The sequence below is a fragment of the Mastigoproctus giganteus genome, chromosome 6, assembly GCF_048544385.1.
Source record: "Mastigoproctus giganteus isolate SK-2022 chromosome 6, ASM4854438v1, whole genome shotgun sequence".
Lineage (NCBI taxonomy): Eukaryota > Metazoa > Arthropoda > Arachnida > Uropygi > Thelyphonidae > Mastigoproctus > Mastigoproctus giganteus.
In genome coordinates this window covers 2,973,085-2,987,173 of record NC_143580.1, presented here as the reverse complement: position 1 = coordinate 2,987,173, position 14,089 = coordinate 2,973,085, and the positions used below count along the sequence as shown (strand labels likewise).

The 14,089-nt window shown below is 36.3% G+C and overlaps 1 protein-coding gene across 2 annotated transcripts in view; it reads right to left on the bottom strand.

Annotated features, from left to right (window-relative positions):
* The window catches only part of LOC150083805 (uncharacterized protein C05D11.1-like), a 282,398-nt gene that overhangs the window by 254,625 nt on the left and 13,684 nt on the right, over positions 1-14,089 (bottom strand). For both annotated transcript variants that reach the window (XM_090375794.1, XM_090375795.1), the window contains one exon: positions 8,262-8,420. In XM_090375794.1, coding sequence (XP_090231920.1) covers positions 8,262-8,420 — 159 coding nt within the window. The remainder of the gene's footprint in view (positions 1-8,261; positions 8,421-14,089) is intronic.

Here is a 14,089-nt window from a genome sequence, read left to right as displayed (position 1 = left end):
AGTATCCCAATAGGTTAAATCAACCTTTATAGCATTTTTATTTTCCAAATATAGTTTCTGTAGAACAACTTTTAAATTATCAAGATTAATGCTAGTAAATAAACTGTTAAATTCAAATGTTTGTATTTGTTGAATATTGTTATTTGTTATTGCATTTAAAATTGGTAAGTTATTATTTATTATAATAGTTTTACTTAAGTTATTTAATATAATTTTAAGTAACTTTTCTAATGTTTTTCCTGGAATTATAGCATAACTATCTCTACGTGATGTTATGAATCTAAATGCAATAGGTGATTTATGAAATTTCCTCGGTCACTTTTATCCTACTCTGCCGATGTAGTATTTTATTATTACAGTTTCTAAGTAGCATAATGAGAACAAAGTTATTGAAAATGACGAAATATAATATAAAATAAAATGTATATAGTATAAAACTCAAAATGTGCATTCATAAAATCCATAAGGTAAAATTAAGAAAGATCAATGAAGGTAAAATTAAGAAAAAAGAAATATAATAGAAAAAGCAATCTTAGGTAGTGTATACTTAACCCTAAGCAAAGCTTTTGTATATATTTATATCAGTAATAAAAAAGAAAGTTAATAATTATAATGACTGTAACTGTAACTAAAATTTATGGGTCAATGCAGTTGCAGAGCAATCATGCATTACAACCATAACATGTATAAAATATTAAAGATAATAGAAAATAATAGAAAAATAAATCAATCAAATAATACCATTCAGAAATTTAAGAAAACGCAAAAAAAAAAAAAAAAAAAAGTTACAGTCGTTATAATTATTAACTTTATTTTTTCTAATTATTCAAGTTCTAACTTGAATCTATTTAAGCTATCAACTTCTACAACGACAGATGGAAGTTTTATTCAGCAATCAACCACCCGCTGGCTAAAGGCAAACTTCCGCACATCTATTCTACAACCGTCTTTCCTCAATTAGAATTTATGCCCTCTCAGGCGATTATTCTGAGCAAGAGGAGGAATCCCATCAGCACTGAGCATGCTCAAACCATTCAAGGCTTTAAACACCTCAATCAGATTGTTTGTTTTGTTATTTGGAGCATTAGCAACTAAAGCCATATTGCTCCGGGATATGCGGTGGTCATTCCCTGACCTTTCCGCATCCTCCGTATTTGGTGGTGACGGGCACGAATCCCGGTCTAATCAAGAAGCGTGTGCTATGCACTGCTGCTGTTCCTTCCCACCTGGCTACGGAGGCGCCTCCTCAATCAGATCACTTCGCAGGTGCCTAGTCTCCTATACACTGAAATTTGCAACACTTAAGCCTTTTTTCATAACAGCAACCCTTTGTTCTATTCACTAATCTTGTTGCCCTTCTCTGTACTCATTCCAACAGCTCTACATCCTTCTTAAAATGAGGCCTCCAGACCTGTATACAGTACTCAAGGTGTGACCTGACCCATTGCCTTATACAAGGAGATAACCACCTCCTTATCCCTGCTAGAAATACTCCTGTATATCACTGACAAGATACCATGAGCTACTCTTGCAGACCGTCTGCACTGCTCAGTATACTTCATATCTGCCTGCACTATTTCCCCCCAGGTAATTGTGCAGGCAGATATTGAGGTATCACAGAGTTGATATGTTACTCCGGGATTACTGCTCCCATATGCAGCGCTTTACTTTTGTCAATGTTAAACTTCATTTGCCACCTCTCAGCCCATCTGGTCAACTTTTCTAGATCCTGTTGCAGCAGTGTACTGTCATTAACAACCCTGCCAACCTTCGTATCGTCTGCAAACTTGAACATTAAGCCTGATATATTATCATCAATATCATTTATAAATACAGAAAACAACAATGGACCCAACACTGAACCCTGAGGGACTCCACTAATAACATTAGTCCACGAAGAGCAGTGTCCATTGATTGCCACTCTCTGTCTTCTCCCACTCAACCATCCCTTTATCCATTGCAGCAATTTGCCTCCAATGCCACACTGCTCCAATTTGTGCAGCAGTCTTCCATGTTCAACAGTATCAAAGGCCTTTCTACGATCCAAATATATGATATGAAAGTTATTATTTGCATCCGGTTCCTTTGACTACATCATATAATCCAATCAAATTAGTCAGACAAGACTTCCCCTTAACAAACCCATGCTGTGTCCGAACTATAACTGAAGTCTTGTCTAGATGATCCTGCAATGCTTCTCTAACCAGTGCTTCCATTAATTTCCCTGGAACACAAGTTAAACTAATAGGTCTGTAATTACCTGTGTTTCCATTTGATCCTCCTTTGTGGATTGGGGTCACATTTGCACATCTTCAGTCCATGGGTACCTCCCCTGAGTCCAAGGAAGCTCTCATAATTATGGCCAAGGGTTTGCTTACTTCCTTTGCTGCCTCCTTTAATATAACTGGATAGATCCCATCCACCCCAGGTGCCTTTCTTGTGTTTATCTTCAACAATTTCTCCTCCACTTTACTCTCAGTTATTACAAGATTCTCTAGCTTATTGCTAGAGTGGAATACACCTCTGGCATTCCCCTCGCTGAATAACTCCTCATGTGTGAATGTCGATGCAAAATATTCATTTAGTTCGTTAGCTACCTGAGCAGGGTCATCAACAGTTGACCCATCGATATCAAGTGGACCAATCTGATTCATCGCCTTCCTTCTAGAGTTTACATAAGTAAAGAACTCTTTGCTGTTTTCCTTCGCATCCCTTGCCAAGGATCTCTCGTAATCTGCCTTCGCCTGCCTAACCTCCTTTGTAACTTGGTTACAGACCAGCTTATATCTATCATAAGCTTCTGTGTCACATGTTAATTTATATGTATCCCATGCATTTTTCTTCTCTGTCACATGTCTAATTAGTTCATCTGACATCCATTTAGGCCTAAATCTTGAAAAATATTTCTTTGTTGGTATGAAAGCCTAGTAGCTTCCAAGATTAATTCTTTGAATGCTACCCATTTTGAATTTGCTGTTGGTAACATCATCAGTTGGTCCCACCATATAGAATTTAAATACTGTCTCAGACCACAACAGTCTCTTTTACGACTGCAAAAACCCTTCCCTTTACCCTTGATGGTAGTTACATCTTTGAGTAAATCTCACTTCAGCATACTGCGATCACTGCCACCTAGTGGTTCCTTTATCTGCAGATTTCTGATGCATTAAGAATCACTACTGATAATAAGATCAAGAGTATTACTCCCTCTAGTTGCCTCCCGAACATGCTGCTGTAGAAAACAATCAACCGAACATGAAAACAAACAAATAAATCCACAAAAGCCTTGTTAGTGTGAGTGACCAACCCACAAATTCCTGTCAATCTCTGGGAAATTAAAATTCCCCATTATAAGATACTCTGATTTACTAGATACTTCATATTAATTTATGATGTTACAATATTTCTCTGCACAACTGCTCATTATACTCATCAGATTCATTTGGCCTATAATACACACCTAATCTCATTTTTCCTTTCCCATTGCTTATGTCACACCAAACAGATTCAACATTGCATTGTCCACCAACATCAATTGGATGCACTTCCTTAGATTTTGTGTGTTTCTTAACTAACAGCATAACCCCTCCTGCCTTTCTGTCCTGTCTATCCTTGTGGTACACACTGTACTCCCCAAATTCCAGTTCTGCACTGCTTATGTCTCTGTGACACCATGTCTCTGATATCTCAACAGCATCTGCCTTTGATGTCTTGACTAGCACTTCAAGCTCATCGAATTTATTAACTATACTCCTAGAATTGGTGTACAAGCAAGTATACGTGCAACTGTTCCTATTCTTAGCTACCCTAACACAGCCCATGAATTTACTTGTTTGGCAATGACTCCCAGCAGTCTCTGAAATCCCATGCACCTTGTTTTCCAGGCTGCTGCTCACAGTAATAGAAGCAGTGCAAGAATCACTTTCACCTCTACCAGCGGCTACTGTATTAGTCCATGTATCCCCAACAGCTAACAGTTTTCTGACTCCCTCTAACACTGCCTTGATAGTGTCAGCAAATATTCTTGCATTCTTTCTATTTAAGTGTATCCTAACCCTGTAGAAGCAGTCTCTTCTGTTTAAAAATACAGACCAGGCTTAGAAAAATTCTACCCCTTGCACAATCTATCCACGACCGAATTGTTCGGCAAGGCTCTCATCATATACTCCCTCCTATCCTGTCTGGGAAGAATTGCAGACACTTAAAAATTCAACCCTAATGCACAGCTTTTTTTCAACGTTGTCCTGTACTTGTTACGTAACTGGCAGACTTACCCTAGTCCTGTTCCATCTATCCTTTTTGCATAATATGTTCCCTGTTTCCTTGCCAATAGAGTCACCTACAACAACTAGTTCCTTTGGGACCAGCACATTCTGCCTTGGGGTTTGCTGCTCAAGTGCAAGCTCTGGCCTTGATGTGGGCAGCTGAGAGCTTGATGGGTCCCTCAATTTAAATCCTTCGAGGGCATCCACACTGTCCTTGAAGCTCTCATATAAGCCCATAACAATGCTGAGTTGCCGCCTGATTTCCTCACACTCCTTACACTGCGCACACACAAAGACATTCCCCTTGGCAATATCATGTCCCGTTCCTGATTGCTCCACTAACATCAAACAAGCAGTGCATTTCGATAGACTGTGATTCAGAGGACAATTGCCCCCCTCAGTTCTCCCCTGAGCAACAGCACTTCCATTGTTTGAGCCTTTTGCTTTGCTGCTCTGAGTCATGATTTATATTCAAGTTCAATAAAATTCCAATACAAAATATAACCCTAAACTTATATCCCAATGCAATTATAACACTATATATATTTCGGTATCAAATGTTATCTCCGAGTTATGTTATGACTTTCTTATCCCCCGTCAACTTATATGTATTAATTTATGATGTTACATTTGAATTGTACTTTAACTATATAAATATAGCGATATTTATATAGTTAAAGTACAATTCAATTGACAATGAAATTTAATAAGATTAATAAATTTTACTGATTAATTGATACTACTATACTCGCGATCTAGTTTTCTGTTAAGCCTTATGGTATCTAGTTTTCCATTAGACCTTATGCTATCTAGTTCAGTGCACATGTATCGTATAACAATGGTGGCAAGTTACGAATGGTTAATCTATGGACACGAGGTATTATTTACTTTCCAAATCGCACTATCTAAATTCAAATTAAACTAAAGTATTGTTACTAGGAATATAAAGCAACTCTAAAAAATAAATTAATATGCCAATTTAAGTCAATAAAAAAGCAAAACTTCTCTATTTGCTGGAGCCCGTAAAAACTTCACCTGTTCACGTGTGCTCTCACTTCGACTGTGTACTTAGAAGGGTTGTTTGTGAGAAAAAGATCAAGCGTATTGGCTGTATGATTAGGATTGTCTGGTATTCTTGTAGGTAAATGAACAATCTGTGATAGGTAATTAGTAACACCCACTCTCGAATAATAATAATTTGTAGTAATGAAAGTTGAAATTTGGTAGTAATGAAATAGTTGAAAGAATGTTAAAATCCTAGTATGATTATGAATCAAGATTATTAATGGCATAATTAACCAAGCCAATAGGAAGAAATGGGACTGTGAAAAAAGAAAATAAACGATTAATAGTACAAATGTAATTTGCAAGAAAAATATAGTAAAAAATAATGTAAACAAGCAAATGGTATAGGGTGGGGTTAATCACTCTTTCTCCCCATCCTCAAGAATTTTTACCTCCCCCTATACCATTTGCTCACTTTATTTTTTACCATATTTTTCCTGCAAATTACATTTGTATGTCTTGTTACATTTATGTTTTTTCCCCACGCCACATTGTAAACACTGTTTGTATTATTTTGTATTATATTTTTAATACAAAGCGTAGGGACTACCTTGTCCAATAGTATTAAGGCAGGGGCTTTACTTTTGTATTTTTCCCCTTTTCTTGTACTATGGACATGTTTGGAAATGCAGTTCCTGATACATGCCCAGGATTCATCCCCTGATGAAATGCCTGGCCATGTATCAATTTTTCTTTTTAACTGTCTTCAGATTTTGCATATTTGCCATACCTATATTTTGACCTTCTTTCTAAAATTGCCCACCCATATCTGAATACAGTTATACCCTTTGTAATTTATTTTGTAAACTCTTGTAATTTTTGAATATCCCTTTGTAATTTATTTTATAATACACCATTTCATTAGCAAAATGTTAACAAAACTGACAAAAATACACCATTCTAGATTATTTGTATCTTCTGCTCTCTAAAAAAAATCATTAATTTGGGTTTGATTGCTTTTGCTTGATAGATCTTTGTAATTTCATTGTATGGAACTGAGTATTTTTGAAGCTCCCTTTTGAACTTTGGGATCCTTTCAGTCGAAGAACATGAATTAAAAAAATAAGATTCTAATTGGTCGGCTAACTTTATGCCTTTCTGTATACTTTTTAGTGTAACATTTGGAAATTCAGAATTTATCTGCGCTATCATTCATTTATTATTTGATTGATTTGCCTAATTAAATAATTTATTTGATTTGCCTCCAATGCCATTTCCACCAAATCTGCTTCGCCAGCCTCTTTTTCTACCAGTAATTCTTGAGCATCTTCAGTAATCATATCTTTTTTTTATTTTAGGAGCATTGGTGTCTAAGGCTATGTTGCACTGTGTGTTCAAATTGCGTGTGTGCTGAGGTCGATTTCCTATTTTTCTGGAAGAAAAACCCGAGTTTCTGGGAGAAAAAAACCATGCTACCCTCATCTGAGACTGACTAACTCAGCCACGTTGTGTTGTGAAAAAGACCCATAAAAATTCCTCCCGTCACTGACAGGATTCGAACTTAGGTCTTTTGCACCTGGTGTGGGGATGACGGCAATTCTACCAACTGTGCTATCCATGAGGGCCTCACTAGCCATATCATCAAAACCTTCCCCTCCTACCGGACTTTGCACATTCTACTATTGCACGGATTCCATTTTCTGTCAGTTCGACCATATTTCCTGAATGAACTGACTCTCGCCATACATTTTTCCAACACGCATTTAATGTTGATAGTTTTACTTTTTTGAGCAATAAAGCCATGATTCTGATACAGTCCACAATTGAAAAATTTTTCCATGCCTCTATCACTTCAATTTTCCATCAATTCAATTCGGAATCAATTTTTTCCAAAATCCATTGCAACGATTTACTGATGTAATGAGTTTCAAAAGTAGACATAATTCCTTGATCTAGAGAAGTTGGACTAGGTGGTAGGAGCATTACTTCAATGTTGGATGACTTAATCTTTTGGATGGCTCGGCACGTTATCCAACAGTAATAAAACTTTGAAATCTAGATTTTTCCACAAGTTCAATAGCACTGAGCCTAACATGGGGATTTCCCAATTTTTAAAATTTTTTTTTTGCAGTATGATTAGCAAGCTGAATGCAGGGATTCACATATAAAGAATGGAAATGTTGAAAAATTACATCCGACATAATAGCAGTTTTTTTCCTGCACAAAAGCTCAAAAATACCATGTTATGCGAGGTTGCCACTATTCCCTAACCGTGTTATACAAGTACGGTGTTGTGCAAGGATTTTCACAGGACCCCAGGTATGGAGTTCGTGTGAGATCACGTGTTAGAGCGAAACCATGTTGTAGAATTACTGTGTTATACAGGGGTTGCCTGTATATATATATATATATATATATATATTTTATTGAACATATTTTTCAGATACTATAGACTTCAACCACCTTTTGCAGTTAATCACCATAAAAAAAAATATATATATATATATATATATATATTTTTTTTTTATAACATTTCATAACATTCACTTGTTCTCATACTGATTTCTGAAATTTTTATTTCATAACATGTATCCCTTTTTTGCATGACTCTTTTGTTGATACTGTATGTGTGCAAATTAAAAAACAAATGCAATTAAACCCAAGAGGAACTACTTTCATTAAAATGCAATCAGCCACTACTCTATTTGCAACAAAAGAAAGATATGAATAAGCACAGCTCATAAATCTCAAAGTTGATATTTTTTCCTTTCGTCTTCCTGTAAACTTTCAGCATGAAAACAGCATGCTACTCTAAAAGTACTTGCAACCAACAAATGAGCAGTTTTCTTGTAATAGTTTTCTAACACAAAATACATATATGAATATTTAAAATAATTTAAAAAAAAACTGAATTTAACAAAATGGCATTATTTTTATTTATTTTAACCATATTATTTAAGAATCTGAAAAAATGTTAAGTACACTACATACACTTAGCGTAGGATACAAGATATGATCCAAATATATAGGCAATAAATTCAAAAATCCCTCATGACCTGCAGTGTCCATGGTATAGCATGTGTGATCAGTTGCAGTCCAAGCATTTGTGCCTGAAGCCAGACAGCGATTGGCAAGTAAATCCAATATGCCCTGAAAAAATATAAAATATATTAACAGAATAAGACATACACACAGATATGCAAGTTAAATGCAAAGAAGCTAAACTAAATACAGTCCATTCCGGTTATTTGGGACACATCGGGACTAGTGCATTTTGGCCCGATTAAGCGGCTGCCCCAATTATCCGAAGTTTCACGTAAATAGTTAAAAATACAATGTAACCCCCCCCCCTTTTTTTACAATTGGTTCACTGGACAATCAAATCACGTTACCACGAACTCAACATAGTAAAGTACTGTTCACTATACGATGTGCAGTAAGCGCCGGTCATTGTGATCACGTTTGTGAATTGAATTTTAATTCTATTAAACAGCGATTCTAATTAGCGAAAATAGGAGGAATATTATCCAGGCTATAAAAGCAAAGATATGTTAAGCACAAATTTACCCTTTATTACCTTACCAATTAAAAAATTAAATGATATGTGAAAATCGGAATAATTAATACGTACTGTACGTACATACGAACTAGTTGACATTTCTGTTCACTGACATTTGTGGACGGGGAGAGGTTAAAATTTAAAACAGTAAAAAGATAAGCAATCAATAACAAAGAACACAGCACACACAAATTGCAAGTAACACAATACGCGCAAGTGAGAACCGAGTAACGAGTTACAAAGCTTTAAAAATAGGAATGAAGAGAAGATCTGAAAATTAATTTTTTTATATGATTTAAGATTTCATGGAAGTGTAAACACATTTCACCATAATAACCCACAGAATTCCAGCTGTCGGTATTATCGCAAATTCAGTAAGATCGAGTTTACTGTACGTTTATGATAGATTTCACTAACAGAAAAGCCCAATAAACAGGTGACTGCTAATTGTTTTTATTGTTTTATGGTTGTGACCTCCAAAATTTCGACTGAACCACGTGGTACCGTCGGAGACAATCGTAGGGTAATCTCCAGTGCTGCAGTCTCCTGCCCCGATTAAACGGCATGCTGTCCCAATTAAGCGAAGTAAACCCTGGCTATTTTCTCGATCGGTTTCCGTTTTTTAAGATTTGCCCCAAACAAACGGCTGCCCCGATTAACTGGTGGCCCAAATAACCGGAATCCACTGTATATACTGTTTTCACTTGTTGCAGGTTTTATGTTTTGTTTTGTTTTTTTTTTAAACACAATATCCAAACAAAACTATCAAATTCTGAATGGGGAAAAAAGAATGATTCTAGAACAGATGTGTAAAAATTTGCCTTCAGTCAGAGAGTAACTTATTTTAGGAATGTTTTAAATGTTCTTAAAAGTAAGAAGTGTGAATAAATTTAAAGGAGGACTAGATAAATTATTAGAAGGCATTAATATTAGTCTGTTAGTTAGTTATTTGGAGCATTAGCAACTAAGGCCATATTGCTGCGGGATATGAGGTGGTCATTCCCTGACCTTTCCGCATCCTCCGTATTTGGTGGTGATGAGTTCGAACCCCGGTCTAATCAAGAAGCGTGTGCTACGCACTGCTGCTCCTTCCCACCCGGCTACGGAGGCACCTATTAATATTAGTAAAGGCCAAAATAAACTAAGAAGCAAACTTTCTTGCATCGGCCAAAAAGCAAAGTGTAAAAGGCCCAATGCCTTTTACACTTCACTCATCCTCCTTCCCCTGAATTTCCAAGCTGTAACCAAAACCTTTGTAATTTCTTCTCATATGGAAGTCCCTTTACTATTTGCGTAAGATGAGTTGCTGTCTTTGGACCCTTTCAAGAAGTTCAATGTCATTTCTTAAATGTGACCTCTAAACCCTGGAGGCCAAATTTAAGATAATGGACTATAACAGTTTTTCCTAGATGCAAAGCCTTTTGAATTTTTGGGTTTTTTTTTTTTTTTTGTTGTTGTTGTATACAGGATATAATAATAAAGCTGATTCACAGACAATAATGCACAGTAAAGTGCTTTTTAGATCTATATTATTTAAGTCTGACTATAGCTTTCTATAGTTACAAGTTAGAGATACATTCAAGACTAATTTTTCTGACTCTATGGATGATCCTAGTGTCAGACATGTATAAAAACAATTGTAGATCAGCTAAGTATTGCACTTTGCTAATAACTGGAATGAACATAAGTCATGTAGTATTTTACAGGATTTATTTAGATGTGTCTGTAGTTTCCTACTAAACAAAAGTTAGGCCACATCCTGCAACAGATATAGCTGTTGACATTTTGACATTAATAGCACTAGATACATAGGCCACATTCATGTACTAGATGATTTCAGTACAATGGAATCATCCAGTCATCAATAACAGGTGTCTCATTTGAATAAATAATGCTAAACTTGGCAAAAGTACATTAGAATAAAGCTTTTTGAGGGTAAAAATTTACTCAGGTTAAAAAATTAATAGAGGTTTCAAAAATGACAATCATTTATTCATTGGAGCATTTTAAATTTCTGAGTAACATCCTTAGTAACATATTAGGTTGTCATTCAGTCAATAAGTAATGCAATTAAGGTGATGAATTTATCCAGTAAATAAGGTCATGAATATGTGGTGGTCAGTTAGTAGTAGTAGTAATGGCAAATGATGCAAGAAAGCAAGCATATATAGCATTAGCAAAAAAAAAAAAAAAAAAAACACACATATACACATATACATATATACCTATACCCTCCGAGAACTTGTCTAGTTCTTTCATCCTTGAATTTATTCAACCCATCTACTTCCACTAAAACAGATGGAAGCCTGTTCCAACAATAAGCCACCCGCTGGCTGAAGGCAAACCTGCACACCTGTCCCGCAACTATCATTCCTCAACTTGAATTTATGCCCCCTCATGTGCGTAGGCTCAGGAAGTGAAAGAACGCCATTAACATTCAGCTTATTCAGTCCATTCAAGGCTTTTAACACCTCAGTTTAGATCTCCCCACAAGTGCCTAGACTTGAGACACTGCAATTTGCAGAACTGAAGCCTTTCTAGGTAAGAGCACCTTTTTTTGCTCGATTCAACAGTCTGGCTGCCCTTCTCTGCACCCGTTGCAGAAAAGTAACATCCTAAAGTGAGGTTACCAGACCTGTATACAGTACTCAACCTAACCATGGCCTTATACATAAGGGAAAATCACCTCCTTATCCATGCTAGTAAAGTTTCTGTATATCATTGACAAAACCCCCATGAGCAGACTTGGCAGCATGTCTGCAGTGTTCAGAGAATTCCATGTCTGACTGCACAATTATTCCCAGGTCCTTTTTCATTCTCCACTACCCTGAGTGTAGTACCACACAGTTGATAAGTTACTCTGCTACTCATATGCAGTACCTTTCATTTGTCAATGTTAAACTTCAACTGTCACTTCTGAGCCGATCGATCCAATTTTACTAGATCTTGTTGCAGTAGCTCACCCTGATGATTGTTGTTAACCCCCCATGTCAACCTTTGTATCATATGTAAACTTAGACATTAAGCCTGATAATATTGAAAACAACAATGTGCCCAGCACTGAACCCTGAGGAACTCCACTAATAACATCAGTCCACGAAGAGCAGTGCCCACTGATAACCACTCTCTGTATTGTTCCACTTAACCATTCTTTTATCCATAGCAGTAACTTGCCCTTAATGACACAATGCACTATGTGCAAGAGTACCGAAAGTCTTCCTGAAATCCAAGTATATGGATGTCAAAATTATTTTTTGAATGCAATTCCTTGGTCACTGAATCATAGTAACCTATGATTGGTTAGATACGACCCCTCCTTGAGAGATCCATGCTCAGATTACAGTAAAACTGCATGCTTGCCCAGATGGTTCTGCATTACTTCTTTAACCGGTAATTTCATTATTTTCCCTATAACAGACGTTAAGGTCTGTAATTATTCATGTTGCCTTTTGATCCCCTTTATGAATTGGGGATACATTTGCACATCTCCAGTCCACAAGGACCTCCACTGAATCCAAGGACACACTCATAATTATGACTAAAGGTTTGCTTACCTCCTTTGCTTAATATAAATTGGAAAGATTCCATCCACCTTAGGTGCCTTTTTATGTCCATCTTCAACAACTTCTCCTCTGCTTTCCTTTCAGTTATCAAAAAGTGATTTAGTTCCTTGTTAGAGTTTAATAAACTTCTGGCATCCTATTCCCAAAAGAATTCCTCATGTGTGAATGTAGATGCAAAAATATCAAATCAAATTATCTGCAACTTGAGCAGGGTTCATCAACAATTAACCCATATACATCAAGTTGCCCAATGCAATTCAACCCCTTCCTTCTACTGTTAATATAAGTACTGAAGACTTTAGTGGTGTTTTTCTTCACATTCTTTGCCAGAGAATTCTCATAATATGCCTTAGCTTGTCTAGCCACCTTTGTGACTTGATTACAGACTAATTTCTACTTACCATAGGCTTCTATATCACCAGATAATTTATACATCTCAAGCACGTTTTGTCTGTGCCACATGTCACATTGGTTAATCTAAACCTTGAACAGTATTTCTTCAGCAGTATAAAAAGCCTAGCAGCTGCTTTGATTACTTCCCTGAATGAGTCCCATTTATAATTTGCTTTTGGTGATATCATCAGATGGTTCCAGTGTACAAAATTTAAAATACTATCTAAGGCCACGGTAGTAACCTTTACAAAAGCCTTTCCCTTTACCCTTGACAATATTTATGTCTTTAATTACATTCCACATTAGTAAACTGTGATTGCTGCCATCCAGTGGGTCTTTTACCTGCAGATTCTTAATGCATGAAGAATCACTACTGATAACTAGATCAAGAATACTGCTTCCTCTTGTTGCCTCTCTAAGAAGCTGCTGTAGAAAACAGTCATCCAAGAAATCCACAAAAAGTCTTATTAGTGTGTGAGTGACCAACCCACAAATTCCAGTCAACACCTGAAAGTTAAATCCCCCATTACGAGATATTCTGATTTGCTAGCCCACTATTTTGCTGTTTGGTATACTCATCACAGTCTTTAGGCCTATAGCACACTCCTACTCTAAATTTTGTTTTCCCAATACTTATAGCACACCAAACTGACTCAACACTGCTCTCGTCACTCATGTCAACTGCACGCACTGCCTTAGATTTAATATGCTTCTTAACTAAGAGCATAAGTACTCCACCTCTCCTGTTGGTTGTTCATGTTTACGTTGTATTCCCCATAGTCAAATTCAGCATCACATATGCCTGTTTGATACTATGTTTCTGCTATTCTTACAATGTTTGCATTTGATGACTTAATCAGTAGTTCAAATTCACCAAATTTATTTATAATGCTTCTAGCCTTAGTGTATACGCAAGTATACATGCAAATGTTCTTATTCTCAGTTACCCTAACACAGCCCATGTATTTATTTGTTCCATGATAACCCATAGAATTGTAGAAAATTTCAAATTCAATCCTAACTCATGACATTTTCCCAACGTTGCCCTGTACTTTTCATGTAAGTCCTATCTACTCTTAATATCATTAGTGTCAAAACGTAGAACAATATATTACCTTTTGTGCTAAAAGATGATATCTGCTCTACAATGTCATCTGCTTTTGCCCTGGCAGACATACAGTTTGTATATTTGGGGAATGAACACCCATGTTTCTAGATTGAAAAATACTATATCTCTGTCCTAGGCTGATTAATTTGGTGATTAACTGAGAAGGTGCTATTATTGAGAATTGAACCCAGCCAAA